The 26,173-nt window shown below is 40.6% G+C and overlaps 1 protein-coding gene across 17 annotated transcripts in view; it reads right to left on the reverse strand.

Moving 5' to 3' along the window:
- The window catches only part of DST (dystonin), a 494,468-nt gene that overhangs the window by 265,373 nt on the left and 202,922 nt on the right, over positions 1-26,173 (reverse strand). For 16 of the 17 annotated variants that reach the window (XM_019496873.2, XM_019496902.2, XM_059730546.1 and 13 more), the window contains one exon: positions 25,848-25,940. In XM_019496873.2, coding sequence (XP_019352418.1) covers positions 25,848-25,940 — 93 coding nt within the window. Of the gene's footprint in view, positions 1-11,880; positions 12,831-25,847; positions 25,941-26,173 lie in introns of those variants that run through there. The other variant, XM_019496897.2, reaches the window with a different exon arrangement.

Genomic DNA, 26,173 nt, shown 5'->3' on the forward strand with positions numbered 1-26,173 from the left:
GTACTCTGTCCAAGTTTGCAGATGACACAAAGCTATGGGGAGAAGTAGACACGCCGGAGGGCAGGGAACAGCTGCAGGCAGACCTGGATAGGCTGGACAAGTGGGCAGAAAACAACAGGATGCAGTTCAACAAGGAGAAATGCAAAGTGCTGCACCTAGGGAGGAAAAATGTCCAGCACACCTACAGCCTAGGGAATGACCTGCTGGGTGGCACAGAGGTGGAAAGGGATCTTGGAGTCCTAGTGGACTCCAAGATGAACATGAGCCGGCAGTGTGACGAAGCCATCAGAAAAGCCAATGGCACTTTATCGTGCATCAGCAGATGCATGATGAATAGGTCCAAGGAGGTGATACTTCCCCTCTATAGGGCGCTGGTCAGACCACAGTTGGAGTACTGCGTGCAATTCTGGGCGCCACACTTCAAAAATGATGCGGATAACCTGGAGAGGGTCCAGAGAAGGGCAACTCGTATGGTCAAGGGCCTGCAGACCAAGCCCTACGAGGAGAGACTAGAGAAACTGGACCTTTTCAGCCTCCGCAAGAGAAGGTTGAGAGGCGACCTTGTGGCTGCCTATAAGTTCATCACGGGGGCACAGAAGGGAATTGGTGAGTATTTATTCACCAAGGCGCCCCCGGGGGTTACAAGAAACAATGGCCACAAGCTAGCAGAGAGCAGATTTAGATTGGACATTAGGAAGAACTTCTTCCCAGTTAGAGTGGCCAAGGTCTGGAACGGGCTCCCAAGGGAGGTGGTGCTCTCCCCTACCCTGGGGGTCTTCAAGAGGAGGTTAGATGAGTATCTAGCTGGGGTCATCTAGACCCAGCACTCTTTCCTGCTTATGCAGGGGGTCGGACTCGATGATCTATTGAGGTCCCTTCCCACACTAACATCTATGAATCTATGGATCTATGGCAGGGACAGCCTCCAGCCTGAGGCACATGGTGTGCACTTCATGCCAAAGCACAGGCAGCAGCTGGGGTAGCACACACACTGCCCTGCATCGCTGGCTGGGGCTGGGGCTGGAGCTGAGGCATGACAGTGCAGCGCAGCACAGTGCAGCGCAGCAGGGAGGACTAGCGCTGCACTCCACAACAGCATTGTGAAACAGAGCACGGATCTGGACCGGGCCATCTTGCAGAGAGCAAGAGGGCAAGGGGCTCCAGGCCACAGCAGAGTAAATCCAGCCCTAGCACAGGCTGGAAGCAGGAGGAAGGGAGGCCTGTGGCATCCCCCATCCTGTGCTGGGGCTCCTGTACCATGCCAGGTAGCCTAGCCAGGCTCCCCCCCACTCCTCCTCCAGCAGCGTCTCCTGGCTGTCCCACCCTGCCCCGCACCTGGCAGCACAAACACCAACTACCAGTGCTGCCAGGTCCACCATGCAGCTCCCTGCTGCCCCCAAAGGGCCCCCAACCACCAGCTTCCCCCTGGCAGAGCTGGGCTTGCCAGTGGCACCAAACGCTACCTCAGGCCCCTACCCTGCTGCAGCCCCAACACCTAGACACCTTCCCCACTCCATACACCTCATTCTGCACACACATCTTCTCCACCCACCCCTGCCACCCACACATACCCACATGCCCCACACAGCCCCCACATCCAGTCCCCAAGCCATGGCCCTCCAACTCCCCCCCCCACAGACTTACCTGTATCCAGCTGCCAGAGCAGCTCCCACCACCCTGCCCAGCTGTATGCACACACACAAGGTGCTCCCTGCCTTCAATCACCCTCCCCCCACTCCTCCCAGCCCCAAGCAGTTCTTTGCAGGCTGGAAGTCTGCCTGCATGCAAAGGAAAGCCCACGGTTTCCTCCTTCAAAGGGGAAAACCTGAGTTTTATTCCTTAAAATGAGAACGTCTGAGTTTTTCTGCAGCAAACAGAAAACCTGGATCCCTGCTCATCATTTTGTTCTCTGCCACGTCATTCAGAATTGATTCCTTAGGAGCTACTCAATGATCTTTCCAAGTATTTAGGTCAGGCTGAAAGGTCTGTAGCTCCCTGGATCTTCCTGCTTCCCTTTCTTAAAAATGGGAAGTCTATTTGCCCTTTTCCAATCATTCAAGACATCAAGCAGCCTCCGTGGAGGATAGCTAATGGCTTTGAAATTACTTCAGCCAACTCCTTCAGTACCCTAGAGTGCATCCCACCTAGTTCTGCCAACTTGAAAGCATCTAGCTGCGTTAAGTTACCCTAACCTGTTCTGTTCCTACTCTAACCTGCTTGTCTCCTTCCCTATCTCTGCTGCCAAGTGCACTTGTCATCTGGTAGCTGCCCATATTTCTAAAGACTTTAGCAAAAAAGGCATTAAATACTTTACCTTCCTCTGCATTATCCACAGCTAAACTGCCTTCTGCATTCCATAAAGGACTTATGGTTTCTTTGGTCTTCCTCTTATTTTTAACATACTTGTAGAATACTTTATTTATTGCCTTTCTTGCCAATTGCATTTCAAATTGTGCCTCGGCCTTCCTAATTTTCTCCTTGCACACCTGTGCCATCCTCTTGTCTTTTTCCCTACTCCTATGACCAAATTTCCACTTTTATAGGATTTCTGGTGATGAGCCAAATGACAGAGCCAACAGGGTAAGAAGCTTAGCCACCAAGCTGTACTAATTCAAGCACCTCTATTCAAGTACAAAATAGAGCTGTCTTAATGAGGTCAGACTAAATGATCATTATATGACAACCTAGTCTTGAAATCTCTGAATTCAAAGGCATCTCCTGGGTGGCCTCTGCCTCCAGGGCCATCTATGAAGGCTGCAAATTTAAAATTTCTATCTTTCTACAGGAAACATGATGGTGGAAACAGATGAAGATGTGGTTTCCCTACCAACATTAGTGAATTACAAGAACACAAAACAAAAGATGGTAGCAACCACTGGGGATTAGGCTCATGAAAGCATATGGGCTACATAATTGGATTCTAAGTTTACCAAAGGCAGTGAACTGTGCTACCACAATATTTTGTTTCAATACCATCTTATACACACCGTACTTTGAGGGGAAGATTAGGATTTTCACGCACTGATTTAAACATGAAGTTATTAGTTACCTTAGTACTGATGGCAAATTCATTTATATTATTCTCTATTCAAAGTATCTATCAAATTGCACAATACAACTGAGTGATAGGGTAAATAGTAGTGGCCACGATAATGAGAACTTTTAACTTTATATAAAGACACCAATACTGAGACATTTATAGTAATACTATAAACTAGCCAGCAATAACCTTCAAATGAAGGGTAGAATAAATGCTGGAATGCAGCTGCTTTGTCATAGCAAGGTATATTCATTAAAAAAGGGTAAAGGCAAGGCAGAGAAGAAAACATTCAATGTGATATGTACAAAACAAGAAAAAATATAGAACTCAGAATTCTATATACTTCAAGATGTCACAAACCTAAACTGTCAAAGAATTTACTAAATGAAATCAGGGGAGAGGTGACCTTAGAGAAAATCAGGAGATATTAATTATGTGGAACAGAATAGAAAACTTAATTCAGCATACCAAAAAGCTCCATGCATACTCTTTTTTTAAAGTATATTAAAAATTGTCAGCAAAGCACAATTTTCTTTCTTTTGGACTATTTTTCTTTTGGTATTTCAAACCAGGCAAGTAAGTTAAATAGTTTTCCCAACAGCTTTTCTAGTCCTGATACAACCACCAACCAGCAGTATGAATCAAGTCAATGCCACTTAACTGGGTAGTATTTTTAAATGACCATGTCAATTAGAAAAGCTAACACACACAACCTTACTTTTTTGTCTTTTTAAACAAGTCTTCTGTATATTGTCCATAAGAATCACATCCATTACATATACTATTAAAAAGAAAACAGTTGACAATATAATTTTCCGCAGGCCATTTTTTTTTCATACAAATTCAGACCCTTGGTCTATTTCATGGTTAACTGGTAATGGCTATGTAAATATTACCAGTAATTACCATTACTGGAATAGTGTAGAGTGCAAATGCAACAAACTGAATTCCTCTGACCACAAGTGATTTCAGGCAGCAGGTCAGTGTCTGAATGTCATATTTATCTCTTCTCTTACATATCCAAATGGCATGGACACAAATGAACAAAAAAAAATTTTAAATCAAGATGTAGTGATACTAATGCTTTCAGAACAAATTTTGAGAGGATGCGACATGAGGTTAATGGTCTCTATTCACTCTTCTGAACTCATCCCAAAAAACTATTGGCAGTAACCAACATCCTTGCTGGCAGTCTCAGAGGAAGAAACAAAGCTAGCAGCCTGGAAAATTGAATCACCCTCTTTTCCAAGAGGTGTTCCCTTTGAGTTCAGGGGTAAGAAACCTTGCAGATTGGGTAGCACTTCCACAGTTCATGCTGTGCCTATTCTTGACATAAAGGATTGCAGTTTCCCAGACTGTCACTGCAGTCTCTGTCACAAACACCCAGTTTAGGCCAAAAAAGGAATAAGAAAATAGAGTAGAGAGAAACTGGGAGATAAAGGTTGCATTCTGTTATACTGCCAAGTATTGCATTTAGAATTTCTGCAATTTCAGTTCCCTACTCTGCAAGAATTTTCATTGATAATCTTGAAGAATATGGTACCATCCACTAGTAATGAGGTGGCAGAAAATAGTCCAAATCATTCATATATGATAACAGAGGTAAACTCCAGTTTCAAAGTATATCAATGTTAAATACACAAAATAATACAAAAATTTCAGAAAACTTAACCCTTGCACAAAATATGCTACTTTGTCACCCAAAAAGAAACCATCAGGAGGAATACCATACAGCACTACTAATATCTAGTAATACATCAAAGTTCATCAAAAGTATAGGACATTGTTAACATAAAACAATATTTACTAGTATTTAAGTGACAATTTACTAAATAAGGAAGATTCCAAAGGGAAAAAGCTACATGAAACCAAAATAACTTTGCACAGTATTTTGAACTTTGATTTGAACTTTGCACAGTATTTTGAACTTTGCTTCAAAAGCCAACACTCTATGTACCAGCCAGTTTTAAATCCCACAAACCTAATATGAATTTAAACCATAAAAGGAGATTTTTTTGTTGAACCAGTCCCATTATATATCTCCAGCAGAACAGAGTCAAGAAACAAATATTGAGTTTATGCAAGCTTAAAAGGAGGTCCATCTAGAGGTTGGAAGTTCAGTTCATCAAAACATCTCATAGAGTGGGCAGCAGGATTTGTAAGAAGGGGAGAGACAGATTATTTGTATAGGATGTATTCTGGATAGATCTGGCTTCTCAGTGACAATATTTTAAGGGTATCTATTGGTCCACTCGTTGTCTTCTGATTTTATCATCAGTTCACCTTTACTGCTATGGCTGTTTTTGCTCTTGTTAATATGCTCTTTCTTCTTTTTTGTACAGTAACATAGAAGCTCTGTGTAAGTCAAAGGATCTAATTCTACTCTTATGAAAGTCCAACCAAAAACTCCCATTGATTTCAATAGTGAAAAACTGAAACCAAAGAAAGGAATGCAGAACAGAAGCCCTGCAGAAGGCCCAAAATTGTGCTGAATGACCATTTTTGTTTAGTTCTTTTATATATAAGTAAATAAGGAAGAAGTTAAGAAAAAAATTACATTTAAAGGCATGGTATCATTTTTCTAATACCTGGGTAGATCAGAGGAAAGTTGTTCTTTCAGATCCTGATGCATACCCCCTATGTACTTACAGGCTGCCACCAAGTCACCCCTGAACATGAGCTTCTCCAGGCTGAAGAGTCCCATAGCTCACAGCCTGTCTTCATAAGGCCTGTTCTCATGCCCTCTGATCATGCGTGTGGCTCTGGAGAAGCTTGAAAGAGTCCAGACGAGAGCCACGTGCACAATCAGAGGGCAAGAGAACAGGCCTTATGAAGACAGGCTGCGAGCTACGGGACTCTTCAGCCTGGAGAAGCGCAAGCTCAGGGGTGACTTGGTGACAGCCTATAAGTACGTAAGGGGCATGCATCATGATCTGGGGGAATGCCTGTTCACCAGAGCACCCCAAGGGATGACAAGGTCCAATGGTCCCAAACTCCTGCAAGACCGTTTCAGGCTGGACATAAGGAAAAACTTCTTTACTGTCTGAGCCCCCAAGGCCTGGAACAGACTCCTCCCAGATGTGGTACAAACACCTACTCTGGACACTTTTAAGAAACATTTGGACGTTTGTCTTGCTGGGGTCCTTTGACCCTACCTGACTTCCTGCCCCTTGGGTAGGGAGCTGGACCCGATGATCTTATGAGGTCCCTTCCAGCATTAATGTCTACGAAATCTATGAAAGTGTAAAACCTGATGTGAAACTACCTGTCCAACAGTAGATTGTGATAGTACAAATTTATTCCTGACACCAGCTAGTAAAGTATTTATACTCTGAAACATGAGGATTAAAGAAAAGGAGGCAAAGAACTGAGAGACAAAAGAAGAGTGTATACATTAGTCAAGAGGAAATTTTGACTATTAGGAACCAGAACATTTATGGGCACTAAGCAACAAGGCAGTTTTTTCCCCCGACAGCTATTTTCTCTGTGAACTAACCAGCAGACAGAGCACTGATTAAAAAAGAAAGACTGAACAGGTCTGTAACAGCACAGTAACTTGTGACTAGGTAAGAATGGATTTATGCAGACTTTAAACATGGGTGTGACTCTTCAGACAAGTCCTCCCCACTCCTTCCCTGCAAGGTTAGCAATTGGACTTCAAGAGGTTCTAAAAATGATAAAACAAAGGGCTCCATTAAACAGTGTCCTATGAGTCCTGTAGATGTTTCCCATGAAGATTATAAGGGAACAGAAGATCTTGTGACAATAACTCCAGCTGACTAATCCTGCACTCTGCCCTTCATACTAGATTTTGAAAAATGACTACTGACCCTATTTCCTTGGTGTAATACTGTAAGTAGATAGCAAAAGTTTATATGATAATGGCGGAAATACTGAGAAAAGTGTTTTATTATCTCACTGCTATGTGCAATGGTGAATAACTTATGCAATAAACGTGTCATAGAACCCGTTTTATCTGATGCATGGGTGATAATGTAAACCCTTTTATTTAACAGCAACAGTGCCAGGGGGCTGCGGGCCAGGAGTATGGGGCACCAGTAGCGCTAGGGGGCTGCAGGCCAGGAGTGAGGGGCACCAGCAGTGCCAGGGAGCTGCGGGTCAGAGTGAGGGGCACCAGCAATGCCAGGGGGGATTCTATTATTGTTGAACTGTGGCCATTTGTACACACCATAAAATTGGCCTTTAAAGCAGCTTAATGCCCCTTTTGCACTGCTCTAATGGTTCAGCTGTTTGCACATGTTGACGGCATACTGCACTTTAATAGCGGGCTGTTTGCACGTGTCGGGGGCATAATGCGCATTAAATGACTTTGGGATGCAGCAAAATAAAACATCTCCAAGGTGGTTTAGTGTGCTGTGGAGGGAAGCACCAGGCTCTGTGCATCTCAGGGGCTGTGCAGAGGCAGCTTGTGCAGGCAAGCTCCACTGAAGGAGGAAAAAAAAAAAAGCGGCAAGCCTGAGTTGCGCAGGGACCTGGTGCTTCCCTCCGCAGCTGTGGTGCCCTCCAGGACTGCTCGGGAGAGGTGCTTGTGGGTGGATGCTGCTGGGGGGGTAGCGCTGCTGCGGAAGAGGAAAGCACCAGCTCCCCACCCCACCCCACCCCCACGCAGCTCAGGGAACACTTGGCCCACCAACAGCTCGCCATCCCCTCCCCCCTGCCGGAGAGGCAGGTAAGGGTTGGGCCCAACCATTGTGCACACGCCATGGCGGTTTACCTTGCCCTAAATCGAACTGGTGTTTTGAAAGACCCGCCACTTCAATTTAGGGAGAATTAAACTGAAGTAAACCCCCGTGATGTGTACAAATGCCCTGTGCAATTTAAATTGTGATTAATTGCAAATATTTTTTTTAATCTCATGTTTAATTGCAATTAATTTCTTTAATCATTTGACAGCCATAGTTGTAACCAAAGGCATTTGAAGTATTTATTGCCTCTGTCCTAATTTGTACTCTCTCTCAGACCAGAAACACAGCCCCTATTTCTAAGAGCTTCTAGTCTGATATAGGAGACAACAGAGGTCACTACAAGTAGATGAGCGTGATTTAGTCCTAAAATACTTCAGATGGGTAGAAGTATTAGACATGTTCACATATCTACATTGGAACTGGAATTATCAAGAAGTACACTAGGTGAGTTGGGCAACTGATTACAGGATACAGAGATTTCATTGGTTTGAATCCAAGTTGATAGTGACCAAAAGTCTGATGGCCATTTGGTGAATGTGAAGTGAAGGAGTTGCTAGTGTCCAGTTCCTAGATTAGGCAGCATTTTCATGGAACATCAACATAATATGCATTAAATACTAGGGCTGCAAGAAGCTTCGGGTGGTGACTCGATTCAGAGGAAATGTAGCCCAATTCAGTGGCTGAATCTCTGAATCCTAATCAAATCAGGGGACCAGTTAAAAGGTCCGAATAGATTCAAAGCTCTCCAAATTGATTCAGAAAAGATTCGGAGAGCTTCAGCGATTTGGGCAGTCCCTGCTGCCTGCAGCAGGGAGCTGGACCCAGACTCCATGCTGGTAAGTAGTGGGTAGGGGAGAGAAGGCTGGAGGAGGGGGGAGGGGACCATGGGGGGACCACTGCCTGGCCCCATCCTGTGACTGCTCCCCCAGCCTTCCTGAGCACCCCCCAACCCCCGCCCACTGTCCCAACCCTCCCCCCCCAATGGCTGTCCCACCTGGACCCAGCTTCTGGTTGTTTAAAAAAAAAGCTCCTACTGGTGCTGCCAGGTGGGGGGGGGGGGGGCTGTGCCCACTGTCCCAGCCCCTAACATGGCTGCCCTGCCCACCCCAGCTCCCGGCCCTTTAAAAAAAACAAAAAACAAAAAAACCCCCAAACCCACCAGTTCTTGCTGTGGCCTCGGGGCTTCTGGGAGCTCACTGAAGAGCCCCCCTTGCAGCGCAGGGCAGTGGGAAGCAGCAGGGATTGGCCCCCACCGGGCAGCAGCCAGTGAATTCAGGGTTTTTTGTTTGTTTTTTTTAAAGGGCTGGGAGCTGGAAGAGGGCAGGGACCAGGGGGCTCGTAACCGAGCCCCCCCACATGGCATGGGGCAGTGGGGGGCAGCGGGGATCGTCCCCCCACCTGGCAGCAGCCGGTGAGTTGGGGCTTTTTTTTTTTTTTCAAAGAGTCGGGAGCTGGGGCCAGGCGGGGCAGCCACTGAGAGTGGGGCACGTGTGATTCCAAGATTCAGCTGATTTGGCATCATCCAAATCTCTGAATCAGATTTGACCGAGTCGATTTGGGACAGTGATTTGAATCACCGAACTGAATCATTGTTCCCAAAATCAGCCAGATCCAAAACCGAAGTGAATACTAGCCAATTAGCACAGGCCTATTAAATATCACAATGCTAGAAGTCTTTGCAGTTAAGCCAAGCATACCTCCTCTATTAGCCATTCTATCTGAGCTACAACCCAGCACAGGGGATGGAAAGGTCTTTGGGAAACCTGGTGAAGCACATTTATACAGGGTTTCATGGCCCAGTCTGTACTGTACAGAGACCAGAGATGGACCAAATGAGAATGCTTGGAAGACATGATCTAAGTGCTCTCAGTGTTATCCCCATATACACTTTGTACCATGTGATCTAGCCTGGCTAATATGACACAAAATATGAAAATAAAGTACAAGATAATAATAAATCCATACCATATAATAAATTCAAATCCAAGCTAAATGTTTATATCTAGATTTGCAGGTAAAATCAAATCCATCAAAATTATGTCAATAATAATAATACTTCCATTTGAAAGCACTCTTAAAATAGTACTGAGTTCAACTTCATATACTTCAACATTGTTTCATAAATATTTAAGCTGGAAAACAGCAAGTAAGTGTTCTGGAGGTCAGAAGGCAAAGTAAGGATTTATTCCAGGACAGGGTAAGAGTTTGTATCTAGGCTATAGTGCAAGCAAGCTGAATATAATTAGCAACTCACTGAAGTCCCTCTGTACCAGTGCAAATGGCAGTGGTATTAGTCATTTTGCACTGTTCTGGTTGAGTGCAGGTATGAGTAGATACCTGTGAACACGGTATCATTATTGTTGTTGTTAATAATAATGATAATAAATCCCTAGTTCCCATCCATCACTTTTCACTGTAAACCCTGGCCAGCAGAACTGTGATAGGGCACATGATCAAAAGTCCTGTGCATTTGTGTACAATTTTTGTGTTATATCTTGAAAGACAAAAAGATTATTTTTTCAATCTAAACATGTATGTAATTTCCACTAAAGCAAACTGATGTGTATGTCTGATTGCCACTAAAGCAAACTGATGTCTATTAAAATCTGCTCCCTGAGTCCACTTTGCAAACACCCACTTGCTTCCAAGGGGTAAACTGACAGAAAAGGTGATGGCTTTATAAGACATGGGAAAAAAGGAAATATGGGCTTGTGTCTGGACCTGCTTTCAAGTCAAAGCCAGATGCTCTGACAAACCATTTCTGCTCAGATGGCTAGGGGCTGTATTCAAAACAAGGTTCTTTACAACCCATCAGATTTGTTTGGCCTACGTACAGTTACACGTTTTGTAACTCTACAATAACTATATCCAACTCAAACTGTTATACAGTATGAACCTTAGTGTAGTTACAGTTACCAGTATCAATTAGTTCCTTTCCCACAGGGCAATAAGATACACCAGCAAGCACTTCAAAGATGGATAACTGCATCAAGAGTAGAATTGCTTGAACCAATAAGGCATAATTAATAAGATATAACTCAGGTATACAGACAAGACTTCTTCTCACACTTCTTAGGTCATGACGCGTTGCTAAAAATCAAAAAGGAACATCTGAACATGTGCTTGCACTCCACGCAAGAAAAAAAAAAAAAATCTCTAGTCTGTATTTATAACCTGACAACTTGTAAAAGATTCTTTAATGTCTTTACAAAAGTGAATTACACAGATTAAGGGCTCATATTTGGTTCTTTGATGAAAAGATATATGGGACATGGCCATTTGCCCCATTCACTAAAACTGTATCCCCTCAAGGTCCCTATTCAGGGACTCTTCCCCCTAGTAAGAGGAATTCTGTTTTCTAGAGCCATACTAATAAGTGCTAATTTGCTGAACAAGGACAAGGCAAAACTGTTACGTGACTAAGTGAAGGGATTAGAAACCAATAGCTCTCTGCATTCAACTTTCTCACACTTCTTACAACTACGTTCAAACCTCAGTTTCCCTACCTGTAAAATCAAACGTATTTCAGCAATGTGTTGCAGTTTAAAGAAATTCATGTTTGGAACTCATCTTCTGATCTTTAAAGTGCAGAGTATTAATCATATAATTTGGAGTCATGTTTTTGATGTAAGTATCTTATATATTGCTACAGTTCTTCAACACCCACTGGCAGTGACTGCAATCAATTCTAAAAACTCCTTTTCATCTCATATAGTCCTTGATGTAACAAATAAGGATACTGTTTTCCGAGAACCACTGAGGAAATATACTATTGCTATTAAAAGTAAATATAATAAAACAACTCTAGTCTTCTTAAAATTCACTTCACTTTTTGAAGTGATTTTAACCTACGAATCTTTCTTTAAAATGAGGAAATCAGGTTATAGAGAGCACACTGTTCAAAAGCAGAGCAACACTACTTAAACAAATGAATAAAAGATTTAGTATCGTGTACAGTACTGTGCTATGGCTGTACACAGGATGACAGTGTATAAAGAGTTAAATAGAGGAGATAGGAAGATCATAAGCAAGAAGAAACTGTTCAAATAGGTGATTTAGCTTTACTAAAGTATTGACATTTCAACACTTGTTAAAAGCTTATTTTTAAATGTTGCAATGTTCCAATATATTTACCTTGCTGCTGTTTGGAGAAATACTATAAAATGCCTTTTCTTTCGATATATGAGGAAAGACAGCATCAGAAGAGTGAGATCTCTTTTCTTCAGACTGTGGGTCACTTTTTGTTTCAGAGGGAAACCAGTACAGCTTTTCATAGTTTTTCCTTTCTGGGATATCTTCAGTAATTCTGAAAGAAAATTCACTTAACCCAGTCTCTTCATGTTCTCTGCCTGAATGGAAGATAGCAAAATTCAAGCTAGCTGCTTTTTCAAAGGAAAGACTATGAACATTTTCCTGGAATGTTAACTCTCTTGTGTTGCCATTATACAAATATTTCCTTTTCTGTTCACAGACCTTTTCTGTACTCCTCTTGTCTTGTTCATTTAACCATGTCTCTATTTCATCAGACTTAGCGTCGCTTTGATTATCGCCATGAAAACCGTCCTCATGGAAAGAATTGCTGCTTTCTTCATTCGGCAAAGCTTCTGCTTGTACAAAATCAACAGAAATTTCTGTACTTACAGGCAGAATATTACTGTCCGCTGGCATCCTCTGTGGAAAGGAATCACCCAGTGCCATCCCCTTTGAAAGAATCTCCCGGTCTTCTGAACTCTGCCTTTCATGATGGCTTTTTTCTTCTTTTTCTTTATTCTGTTCTGAATCTGTTCTCTCCTCAGTTGATTTCTTTCTTGTTTTCCTTCTGAAATATCTTCTTCCAGGGGAATGTTTCGGAGGATTTAAGGGAGCTTTGGCAGGATCTAAACATTGTTCTTCCTTTTCAGCTCTTACACATCCACAGACATTCCCCATTTGGCTCACAGTAAATCATTTACACAGACTCATTCATTTCAGTATATTTACATACAAATAAATCCTTCTCAGAAAGTTGAGAACTCCAGTTTGCACCCTAATTTCTTCCAGACTTCATTTCCATCCTCCTCACGACGTAGCCATTTTGCTTATGAGAAATGCTCACGCAATAAACGTCATGGCATTGTGCCCAGGCAAGGCCTGTGTCTGATTAGACACTATGGCTTATTTCTGGCCACCAATCCTCTTAAACAAACATCACTGCTTCAGCATTAAGCTGTAATGCTGATGGCCTTTCACAGAAATGACAGAGCACTTACGGGCAATAGAAAAGTCTCACATATATTATAACTTCCTGTTTCGTTTGGTAATTCTAGTTTGTAGACTTGAAAACTATACAGCAACCTTTGAAACTATTAACCAGCATTCCAAGTCCAAAGCAAACAGCACAGTAAATACCATGAGAGATTTAGTCAGCAGACTCTTTCTCACAATATCTTGAATATTTTTCTACCACATCCATAAGTATATGAAAAGGTGCATTAAGATTCATTATCAAAGGGTGCTCTGGGGAGCAGATTTTTATTTGTGGGGCTTTTTCATAATGGTTGACAGAAAATTATTGCTGGTTGCTCAGTATTTTGCTATCGTAATACAAGCATGAGACCTTACTCAGGTCAGCAGCACTGTGTAAGGACAGGATCTTAGTAGGAGTAGTAAAACTGCAGATAACTAAAGGCAAAGAGAGAGACAGTCTGCCTAAAAACGATCAATTAAACAATTGCAAAATAGAGCTCAACTTGAACAAACCGTAATCTTATAATCTCTCTTGGTTTTAGGAAGAAAAAGCCCTGTATTATCTCTTTCCCTTCCCCCCTGCTCAGCAATCACATACTAGTTCTGAACAGTTGAATACAAAAGCCACAAAGTTTTATGTTATTCAACAAATCTAAGCAGAGATTTACATTATTGTAAAGGACAAAGACTTGTTAAAGTCCATGTTCTTATGTTTTAAGAGTATCAGTTTTCATTACTTGACCAAAATTATTCCATATCATTAAAAACAGGTGTTTCATCTCAATTCCTGTAACCCCTACAAATTGCAATTACCTGAAGGAGCAACTAACCAGCTAAACTCCTGAAACTGAAAACAAGAAATCGGAATGTTTATGCAACCCCAGGAGTACTTCGAACCAGCCCTGTTAATGATAGTCCAGCAACATGAGCCAACCTTGGGGCCTCCCACATCTCAAGCAAGAATCCCTCCAACAGTGACAACTAGCTAAAGGCCTCCCCTGTGCTGTTCCCATCTCCCCTAATACTGTAATTCCAGGCTTCACTTTGAAAATCAAGCCTCACAGAGGTAGTTTAAATTGTTCGTATGAAAATTTAATTACCTTGTTTAAATATTTCACCCTGTAAGAAAGCACTGCAATCAGTTTGCAGAGTAAGACACTGAAATGGAAACCTATCATCAGGGTCAGGCTTGCTTGTATCTCAGTTGTGCCTCCACACTTGAAAAGCAAGGTTAGCTGTTTATTGAATGACTCGCATTTATTTCAACAAAAATTGCACTGCTAAAAACTAAGCAACTTTACTTGAAATGGCCTAGGGATAGACATTCAAAAAGCCTAAGCCTGCATTGATTCAATCTTTGCAGATTAGTTTAACCTGCAGAGATTGAACTGATTTGCACGTGGATAGACATTAACTTTTGATTCAGGAAATGCAGGCACATGCCTACAGTGGCTCAGGCTACAAACGGAGGGGGGGAGAAGAGGGGTGCTAGAGTGAACCCTCCCTTCTCATCAATAGTACTGAGCTGAGGGGGGGCATGGCCAGGCCCCAGCAGCACTTTATGATTAGGGAGGGGTTTAAAGCTACCCTGGCCTGCACAGTCCCCAGCCAGGCTGTGTCTGGAGAGGGAAGGGGAGGGGGAAGCAGCCTTCACCAGGCTTTTCCCAACTCACAGCTCAAAGGGCGGGAGTATTGCCAGCACCCAGCCCCTGGGGTTAGCACTCTGAAGCAAAGGGGGAGGGGGAGGGAGGACTGCTTGATGATACTGAGTACTGAATTTGTACTGTTGATGATACTGAGCTTTGGAAAAAGCTGTTTTTGGGCTGATAAAATTTGTTCATGATCAACAGATGCATGCACTCCACACAAGCAGTAAGGAAGAATGGAGGAACATTACCAGCTGACCTGCTAATGAATTCCAAAAAGCCCCAAGTGGACACCATTCTGTCTGCCTTTGTCTCAGTGATATTGGAGACACACACATATGGACACCTCTCAGCATTTGCTAGCATGGGGGTGGTGTGACCATGACCAGATGCCTGCTGGAGTCTGTGCTCTTGAAGAGAGGAGAAAGGGGGGATCCCTGCTTGAGGAGTAAGTGGCAAGGGGGGGCTGGGGCAAGGGGAATCCAAGCAGATGCTGCTGTGCCTACAGTCTCCACCTCTTTCTCAGACAGCTGGAGCTCTGGCTAGGGAGGAGAGAGCAGGGGTAGCCATGCTCCCTGGAGCAGACAACCCAGCACAGGGCTGAAAAGCATGCTGAGGGAACTCTGATCTAACTTAAACCAGAAAGTTCCATAAACTGGTTTGACCCAAATCAGTTAAGTCTGATACTACATTCAACCAGGTTTATCTTCAACCAGTTTCGGCCATTTTGAAACTGATTTATGTGCACTGAACTTATGTTCTATTACAAGTTTACACCAGTTTCTGACCACTTAAACCAGTTTATGTGTAACTTTTGTCCCCAGCCTTACTGACCAGTTCTGAAACTCAGTACTTTATACCTTTTTGCTGAGGGCACCCATATAAAACCAAAATTATACTAATTTTCAAAGAATTTCATAGGGATATAGCTGCTCCATTTCTGACACCTCTAATGGATGGTGCCTGGAGTAGAAACTGATGGTAGTGCTTAGCAAATTTTACTTTATAATCTTAGTGGGACAGAATGTTGTCACGAGAAAATGCTCACCAGCTGCTAGATAAAAAGACATTTAACAAAAATAAATACAGATGTAATGCCAAGGCATTTATGTTTAAATTGGGAGATATTTATACTATGGCAACATCCTGTTCCCTGGCTTTATTTGTATTTGTATTATACAGCAAGTTATGGTAATGTATAAGCTGTCGTTTTGCCTGGTGCATATTGATAGGGCAGTGACTGTTGCTCTATTAACTGGTATTAAAAAAGTGTATTCTAGCAGCTTAAAAATAACAAATGTAGAACCAGCTGCTGCAAGCCCTCTACCAGCAGATAACTAGTTGACTTCAGCAAGACTTCCTTCTGCAGCTTGCAGTTAGTCCCTGAATTTGCCCTTCATTCACTAGGAAACTAGATTTTATAAAGTCTAGATTTTATAGCCTGCACTGTAGCAGCTGGTGCCCCAGCCAGTCCCTCTAAAGCAGGCTGACCCGGGATGGAGTAGCCCTAGGCTGACAAATTAACCCTCTGTGTCCCCTTCCAGCTGGGTCAGCTCCACCTTAGCTCATATGCTGCAGTCCTGGGCGCACACATAAATGCTGTACCTGGAAGCATGAACTGTGCCAGAGTTTACTGCTACGTGCTAATCGCACATGTTAAGCAAAGCAGTTGAATGACACTGAATTCTGGACATAATTATTCGTTTTTCCACCTCAATTAATCTACATTTATGTAAATACTATTATTCCAAACAAAACAAAACCCCAACCACTATTTAAAGCAGCCCAGAAACATGCCATTGCAGTAATGTCTAAAGATGATATGTTCTTACAGCAAAAAATGTTTTATTTAAATGGGAATGATGGTATTCCAGAAATTATATAGTAGAATTAAAGAGAATAATAAACATGAAAATGAGTGATCAACTACATGTCCCCAGATTTATGAAAAGGGTGTTAACTAAATATAATATAATAGGGATGACAGCATTACCCCCCTTCCAATGAATGATTTATAAGAAATTATAAATATTCCAGAAGTATTTCAAATTAAAATTTTGTTAAATATTTAAAGCAAATTGTCAGCATGCTTTCTTAGATAGGATTATATTAAACTATGCAATACTATATATTTAATGTCTATTTAAAAACCATGATGATCCTATCTTCTTGAAAACCGGAAACTTCCTCCTGCATTTGTTGTTCACCCAAAACTCCTGCCAGATTCACTGAGGTAACTGACTATCTAAGGAATGCAATATCAACATGTTGCAGGATATGGTCAGGGGTATAGCGGTGTGGGGGGTGAGTAGAGGACCCCTGGGGTGGGGGCAGAATGATGAAAAACCATTACTGCAATCAAGCAAGGTTACCAGCCCAACTACTGTTTAAATGATAGTCTGCAAATTTTTGTATAAGCAACAAAGCTTATTTACTATGGTTGGTGTTAAACCCCTAATTTAAACCTGGCCCTAGTCCACAGACGAGCATAAGGGTTACATTTAAATTAAATAAAATATATATCAATAAAAACATATGTTGCTAAAAAGTTTGGTTGTCCATAAAAAGGTTGCAGATTGGCAGTATAAAACCTGTCCTGGGTTGGCAACTCTAGCCTAACTCCTTTTTCACCCTGTCCTATAAAGGGGACTCCCCTTAATTTCAGGGTTTGGTCCATTAAACCACACCCATTTTTCCATGAGGAATGTATAAACAGAAGGTGATTTCCTCTTTTATTCCCAAAATTTAGCTCAAAGTTTAAAAAAAAAAAATATAAAAAGCTCAGTGAGTAATTCTCAATGCTCTGAGGTATTTAGCCTACTGCTAAATCTGTGAGTACATCCTGGATGAATGTAGCTGCTATGTTAGGAATACAAAACTCTAAAACTCTTGGCTCAGAGGTGATACCTTTTATTAGACTAACTACAAAATAGCCAAAAAATTCTCTTTTTTTGCTATTTACTAGTTGGTCTAAGGTATCACCCCTGAACCAAGAGTTTTATAGTTTGTATTCCTTCTTGTCTCAGACCAACACGGCTATAAAACAGATCCCTGCTGCTTTGTTAGTGAATTTCCTAGCTACTGTTAATATTCAAATGTTTTCAAATGTTAATCGGCAAACATTGCAATGCAAACAAAATTGAAGAAATTATTATTTATATTTTGCTGAATATATCATAGTACCTTCCATGAGACAGACAAGAAATATTTGAATCAATGCTTTTTTTTTTTTTTTTAATAACTGACCTAATAATGCGTACCAGGCATTTCTGAGACACAGAGACAAGGCCATTACCTCCCTATTTACAATACTTTTCATTTTTATGTTTGGCAGAATTTTATTTTTATTTTTCTATAATTTTGACAGATAATGTCAAGGTTTATTTTTAATTTTGTTTTTTTATTGATTTAAATTTTCAGGATTGTGTTAAATAGGGACTGTTTAACTGCCCACCATGACAAACGTAACTACTGTTGGGCTGCTGCCAGATGCATGGCAGAGTTGCCATCAGTCTCGGCTCTGCTTACCCGTTGCTCCCTCAACAGCTTTGTCACTTCTTCCTTCATTCCCAGTCCTCTGAGGTTTCCAGGAGTTGCAGTCCAAACTACAGCAGCACAGTTTTGTTGGACTGCTCCTCCTGTCATCACACGCTCCATCAGCCCTCATTTTTCTTATGTGCCCTTTCTATAAATTTTGATTATTAACTATGGAAATATTTCTTCATTGGTCTGTGAACATGAGGTGAAATTGACACATCAATGTTTACAGATAAAAACTGCATTCTGACAAACATAATTATTATTCTTTGTTTCATATGAACTGAAAAAGTAAGAACACATACTTATGTTGTATTCTATAGTCCAAGAACAGTCAAGGACATAGAGAATTGACCACTGACAATAATATCAGCTGTCTGAGCTACAAATTCATGCCATTGTGCCTTAACCAAGGATACATGAAAGCCTAAGCAAGTTAAAGACAAAATGTCAAAGACCTGAATAATGGATGCAGGGTAGTTAACCATAACTTTAGTGATGCAAGCCTCCACAAGTAAAAGGAAAGAAAAATATTACTTAAGTAACTTATAAACCTGGGGAATAAACCCAAAACTCTTACGGATTCCAGAGGGAGGACCAGGAGGACAAGCTGACCACTAAAAATCTAAATAACCATACGTGGCAGCATACTGTTAAATTAAAAAGTCAGGGATGAATCTGCCCCACTGACACGTAAGAAATACTTGTTCAGTGTCTGATAGGAAGCCTGCATGTAAGCTAGAGGTTAACATAGATAGTGATTACTTAACTCATTGAAATTCACATGGTTACTGGTATTTAATCATAGATCATCACATTCTTGTAATTATAAGCAAGCATATCGGTATGTAATTGTTTATCTTGTATTATATTATTGCCTTTGAATTGATGTGTTCCAGTGTGTGGTGACATCATCAGGGAAAAAACTATATATGTCATTAGCTTTCAACGCATTGGGTTCACCCAATTTTGGTACACTCTAGTGCTGATTTATATTTTATCACTTCTTCCATGTAGTAAGCAGACTGTTTGCTAGCTAACTTGGGTCCCAAGTCTTCTGTTCTCCAATACCAGGAGCAAAACTGGGCTTTTACTGCATCCAGGCAGTGTTTAAAATGTTTCCTTAAATTCTCATTTTGCTTCTATAGTATAGAAGTTACAATGGAAAGCTAGACCTGTTGGGGTTTACCACCATTAAGAAAACTGTTGGCACCAGAACAACAGCCACATTTTTACCACCAGGAAGAGCCAGGAAGAGCTATATTTTGTTGCAGAAAACAGCATGGATCATGTACACATGGTTATTAAACTCAACTCAAAGACAGGCTGAAAATTAAAATTATTTTGTCCCCAAACAAGAACTCCAAAAAGGAATCCAGGAAGATTGTCTTCCTGCATACATGAGGTCATCCCCAGAGCTGCTTTAACGTATTTATGCAATTCCTGCTTCAAATCCTAAAAGAGCTGTTAGGCTGTATATCTAAATGGGTATACTGATTTCATGAATTTCAACAACAGAGGGATTGCTAAAGAAGGGAGATCACAAGATAAAGTAGAGTGGCATGCTCTTTGTATGCTATTAGTTGTATGAGGCTACAACTAGCAATCAGATGAAGGGTCTAGTCAGGCAACATACCATTCTTAGAAGCAAAATCTAAATATGATCAAGAAATGTGGTAAGTTCAAGCACTAATGCCTCCATAGTGATTCTGAGAACCCTCAACAATTCCAGAAAATGCAATCAAGTGTTTTGGTTTAGATTTAACAGTTGACAAGCTGCTGGAGGAATGACACTGGAGAAATAATGAGGAGTCCTTCTGGAGAATAAAAAAAGGACAAAAATGCCCCTCTCAAAGCTGAATAGCAGCCCTGTCACAAAACTTTAATTCTGGGAAACAAAATAGAGGAAATATAGCTTGCCTCACTGCCTCTGCAGTCAGAGTTTAGATTGTTGACTACATAAATCCGTCTTTAAACCTCTGAAGAGAACAGTCCTTGACCTTCTTCTGCTGGCTATTTTAAATCAGGGTCAAATTAAATGTGAATTCTTGGGATCTGGGCCTAATGCTTGGACAGGGTGCAGCAGCTTGCCTCAAAGACAACTGCCTTTCGCCAGCCAATTGCTGGCCAAACAGGGACTAGAGGATGGGAGTACAAAGAAAACTCTGTCCTCAGAATCTCAATCCCATATGATCCAAGTGATGAGAATAGAAAAGCAAAGATGACTGCTGTCAGAGCGAAGGACACAGAAGAAACCAAGATGTCAGAATGTCCCATTCTAAATAGTAAATAACCTGACAAAGGTTGTGGGATAGGGCCAAGCTAACTGGACAGTGTACCTGTATTTGTCTACAAGCTAATATAGCCTTCACTCTCACAAATATCAGTGTAATCAAGAATGTCTCACAATTATTAGTGTATGACATGAGGTGTTATTTCAATTTTAAAGGTGAAGAGAATTATACAGTTAATCACTGATCTGGAAAGTTGAACACAAGAGTAGCTGGGAAATAAACCTATATTGCTCTCCCTCACAGGAAAGTTAATTGTGAGAACTTTCCTGAACCATCGCTTTCCATTTGCTGAAAAGCTTCTCCCAGAACCTCATTGTGGGTTTAGGACATCCAGAGGCATAACTGACATGATCTTCATGGCTCACCAGCTGCAGAAAAAATGCATAAACCTCTCTGTGTGGCCTTTGACCTCATGAAAGCCTTTGACTCTGTCAACCAAGAAGCATTGTGAAGGATCATGCAGAAGTTAAGATGCCCACCAAAATTCATCAGCATTCTTTGCCTGCTTCATGACAGCATGCTAGCAGCGGTTCTCAATAACGGTTCTCTCACAGATCTCTTCGAGGTTAAGACAGGAGTTAAGCAAGGTTGTGTCATCACTCCAACACTCTTCTTAGTATTCCTTACTGAAATGTTACATCTAACCACCAGCAAGCTTTTAGTCAGAGTGGAGCTAAACTACCAAATGGATGGTAAAACTCTTTAATTTCAGCTGACTCCAAGCCAAAACCAAGACCATCTCAGCCATCAAGCTCCATTACACTGATGATACTATATTGTGTGCTCACTCAGAAGCAGACCTTCAAGCGATCATCGACTTCTTTACTGAGGCATGCAAGAATATGGGACTGACGTTTAACATTCAGAAGACTAAGGTCCTCCATCAACAAGCTTTTAATGAGCCCTGGTCATTCAGATTCACAGTAAGACTCTGGAGAGCAGTGAATATTTCCCATACCTTGGAAGCCATCTCTTGCAGAAGGCTGACATCGACAAAAAAATCCAATATCACCTCAAAGGTGCAAATGCAGCTTTCAGATGCCTGAGGAAATGCAGGAAGAGTTTGCTGCAAGGATCTCAATACTTTGAAAACATGATGACAACAGGAGACAGAAAAAATGGGAATGGAGCAAATGGCATACCACAGACCAAAACAAGAACCCAGAGCCACCCACCTCACGTGGAAACATGTGCTTGAGCTGCAACAGAGTCTGTCAAACGCAGATAGGCCTCATCAGCCATCTTCAGGCACACAGGTAAGACAATCAGGGAAGATAATTATCCTCAACTGCAAGGGACTGCGGATGATGATATTTCAAATGAGCACTTTTTCGGCTGGCAGTATACTGGAGGAAGAACAGACTGGCCAATATATTAGCATACAGCAGCATAGGAGAACCAGACAAGACTGCCTATGGCAAAAATGCTTGCTAGCTAGTCAGAAAAAAGAGGTCTGAGACACAGAATATAGAGAAAGCATTAGCACATACAGGAGGACTGGACTGGTATTTGGGCTGCATGGAAGGGATGAAGATTAAAAACTACACAATAGGTGAACTGTGAAGACTATTCTGATAGTGGAAAGCAGAAAAAAGTAGGAAAAGTTTTTCATGAGTGATACTGGGTTACAGAAAGAAATGAGGAGGATGAAGCTAACAAAAGCCTGTTGAATAGTGACTTGGACATTTCCAAGCATCTGAAGTTCAGCAGATCTGGGGTTTCTTAATCTGGAAATTATTTTCTTTGTTCCTTAAACCTGTTGTAATTAACCTGGATGCTGGTTAGAAAGGGGCATTTTTCGATGCACAAGGTTGAAAAGAAGTGATTTGAAACATTTTTAGAGATGAGTCATTCCTAAATTTGTAAATGATTTTACAGAACCAAATTCTGCTTTTATTTACACCTATGCCATTTTGCTCACTACAGTCCATAGACATGTAGGAAAAAGCAGGCAAGTTTCCTGTAACACTGCAGTAATTTTGTACATTGCATATATGCTATATAATTTAGAAAAACAGTATGTTTAAAGATCCTCTATAACTGATATCACACTAAACAATATTCAATATTGCATTATCCAAAATATAAAAATTAACCACATATTTTAAACAAATAAATAGGAAATGTATAAACATATGCCTAGGATATATGCCTATATCTTAGATTGTCCAGGTATATTCCATACCCAAAAAGACATTTAGATTTCATGAAATCTTTATACTCCTATGTCCACCATCTATATAGATTCAAAGCACTGTTTGGAAGAGTTATGTCTGCAAACTCCTGGTCTGTGCACGCTGCAACAGTCTGTATTGTTTTTAAGATAATTTGCACTGGAACTGTGCAGATACTGGATTAGGAAGCCATAACAATCTCCTCTTCCCCTCCACCAGGCATCATTCAGGAGAGAAAAAAATCCCAGATATGTATTCCATATTGTAGTCTTCTTGTACATGGCACCTTACCTAAAGTACTATTTTCCAAACCATTTCATCCAAGCCTTTAGAAGTCTTTTTTTTTTTTTAATATTCTCCAGACAAGCACCCTGGCTTGATAAAAAAATACTCACGAACAACAGTCAAAAAATCCCTAGCATCTTGCAATCCTCCCAGCTTTCAATATAATTAAAACAAATATAAATAATAAAACATAGGGCAGTATATTTACACAACAAAAGACATGGAAAAACTAAGGTTATTCTACACAGTGTTATTCCTTAGTGGCTGTTTCTGATAACTCTGTATGTACGCACTCTTATTCCAGACTAAGAATGGTTTTTCCACTTCAGTTTAACCCACTGTGCAAGTGAAATAACAATAATCTTTGAAGTTCACATCCTACCTTACTTCAAAACAAGGCTGTCTTCACTATGCACTGCTCTGAATGAGCTAGCTCACCAGAAGTAGTACAGCCACATAACCTAGGTGCTACACCCAAGCTAATTACTTATGCTGACTACCAGCTAGCTACAGCTAGCATGGGTACCACTATGTAGCACCAGACTAAGATGTCCTACCTTTCAAGTATACACAAGGTTTAAGAATATGTAAGGTTCTAGAATATGCTCATTCACACCTGGATCAATTTTCATTATTGAACGTAAATATCTTCTCAACTGCATCAAACCACCATGGATTTCCCATAGAGAACCCATGTGCAGGCAACAGACAAGATGATCTGGCCAAGATGTTTAAAGGAATCTAAGTTAATGTACAGAAATAAACTTGTGCCATCTTACAAACCACCTCTCAGTTTGGTGTATCAATAGTCATCCGGACATATGTATCCACTCATCACGTGATTTCACAAAAACCCTTTTGGATGTGAACCAAGCACCTCCTATACCACAATACTGAAGAATCTTGAAGGAAAGCTTGGGCAGAAAACACCTTTCCAAATAAACATCTTGCCTCTGACCCAAAAGTGCAACGATTGGGCTTCAACCTTCCACAGAGCATGTGGACAGCCCTTAATAGGATACTCACTGGACATGGCCAGTATAGCCATCTGATGTACAAGTGGTACCTAAAAACCTCACCTGGATGCAACTGTGGAAACCCTGACCAAACCATGGAGCACATAATAACATCCTGCCCCAGATACAAGTTTGAGGGTGACATCCTGGAGTTACACTCGCTTTCCAGTAGGGCACTGGTCTGGTTGGGGAATTTAGAATTAAAACTGTTACAATATGTCTTGCTCCTAAAGCTATATGAAAGAAGAATAAATTTGGTCCTAAAATCGCAATTGAAAGTGCAAGGAAACAGAACACCAACAAATTGAATATCTAGTTTTCAGTTGTTTCATATTTCATAAAGTTATTTAGTAATTATTTCTTTTTGAAACCATGGTTATGTTCCATTTTTTCAGCAAACTATGTTAACACATGACAGCATAATTAGTGTATTGGTGAGATTTGTACAACAGAAGTTATACTTCATAAACTAGCTTATGTAAAGGGACAGTAGAAACTTTATCAAATTAGTTCAGATATGTCCAAAACTCACTTTTCCTCATTACTCTTTACAGATAGGGACAGTAAATGGCATATTTTGCTTTCACCATCATTTTACAAGCACTCAGATTTGCATTAAACACCCCACAATACAAGTGACAACAAAAACCAGCAACCTGAGCTAGCAAGGCCTAAACACAAGTAGCCCATATCATGCCAAATGGGGCTGCTTGCTTGTATGAATGAATTTAGTTGGGCACTTTAGAGGATCGGGATCTGAGAGGAAAAGAATACACAAAGGGTGAGAGAAAACATCAAGCAGCTGAGCTTATGACAAATACATGCCTTGTCCATTTCTGGCAACTCAGTTTGTTAATTACATCTTACTGCTCGATGATCTGTTTCTTAAAATATAGGTAAATATTTCATAACTGTCTCTTTTATTTTTCATACTTATTTATGTATGAAATACATACATATATTTATTTAAACCTGTATATTTAAACATGGCTTTCTCCCTCCCCCTATATATTATACACATGCATATTTATGTATTTATGCTTTTGTTTGTTTATTTATGCCCCTTCCTACTTCTGTTTAGGATTTGTAGTTAGAAAAGCAAATTTGAGTTCCAAAGGCTTTTTTTAACAAGTAATTTATTTTTCAAGCCATAAATCCTAAGCAGTAGCAATTAATCATAAGGAAATTACATATTGCAATTTGATTATGTAATTTTCTGACAGTTTAAAATGCGTATCCTAGAAAGAATCTATTGCTAACAATACTTCTAGTCACAAAAGGTAAAAATAGGTAAAAATTAATAGTCATCTGAACTGCATCATCTACATCCAGGGCCATTTATCAAACTCCTATTTTGGGAAGCGATCTTATACCACATAATGTAAGCAGTGTACTGTATATAAACCAACCAACTGTGCAACAATTATAGTGCCACCTGATATGATCCAGTATTACCACAGTGCTCATTGTTTTCAAAATGAAATGTTTTAGAAATGTTTTTCATCTTTAGAAAATGCTAAAATAACACTTTTACATGTTCAAAATCAGAATTTGACAAAAAATCCTTATAAAACCCATAGGACATAACATGTTCTTGGCTTAATATTCAATAAAAACACACATTTGTAAAATAAAACAAGATCCTGTTATTACAATTCTAATGAAATGTATTAAGCTTTGCTTTTAATACTGATCAAAAATAGACTCTCTTCAGAAACAGGAAATGTAAAGTCAAGCCAAACTAACTAATGGTGATTAATGTGATTTATCTGACCAGAACTTTCAAATACATACAAGAGATGTCCATGTGTTACACAGCTTCTATGGACTCCTATGGTAATTGACTCAATCATACATGATAACAACCTACCAAAGAAAACAGATGTGGCTAAAAAGCATATTGCCAAGAAAAACTAGACTTACCTGAAAGTGCAAAATTATGGTCCATATTAACCCCAAAGTCAACTTGGGATTTCCATCTGTTATGTCATCATTTCGAATATTTACCAGTTTTACCTGCCATTGTGGAAAGGAAAATATACACAGAATTGAAATAAATTTGTACTGAAAACTACTCCCCGGCTTGACTCAAAAACATGTACTCTTTATGTTCTGACCTTACTCTATAACAAACATTTTGGCCAACATTTTTAAATGTACAAAGATACTGGGTTCTGGCAATTACTGACTAGCTGAGGATCCCCATGGTAATGTAATCACCCCCTCACGTAAAACCAATAAATCTGGTT

The sequence above is a fragment of the Alligator mississippiensis genome, chromosome 1, assembly GCF_030867095.1.
Source record: "Alligator mississippiensis isolate rAllMis1 chromosome 1, rAllMis1, whole genome shotgun sequence".
Classification (NCBI taxonomy): Eukaryota; Metazoa; Chordata; order Crocodylia; family Alligatoridae; genus Alligator; species Alligator mississippiensis.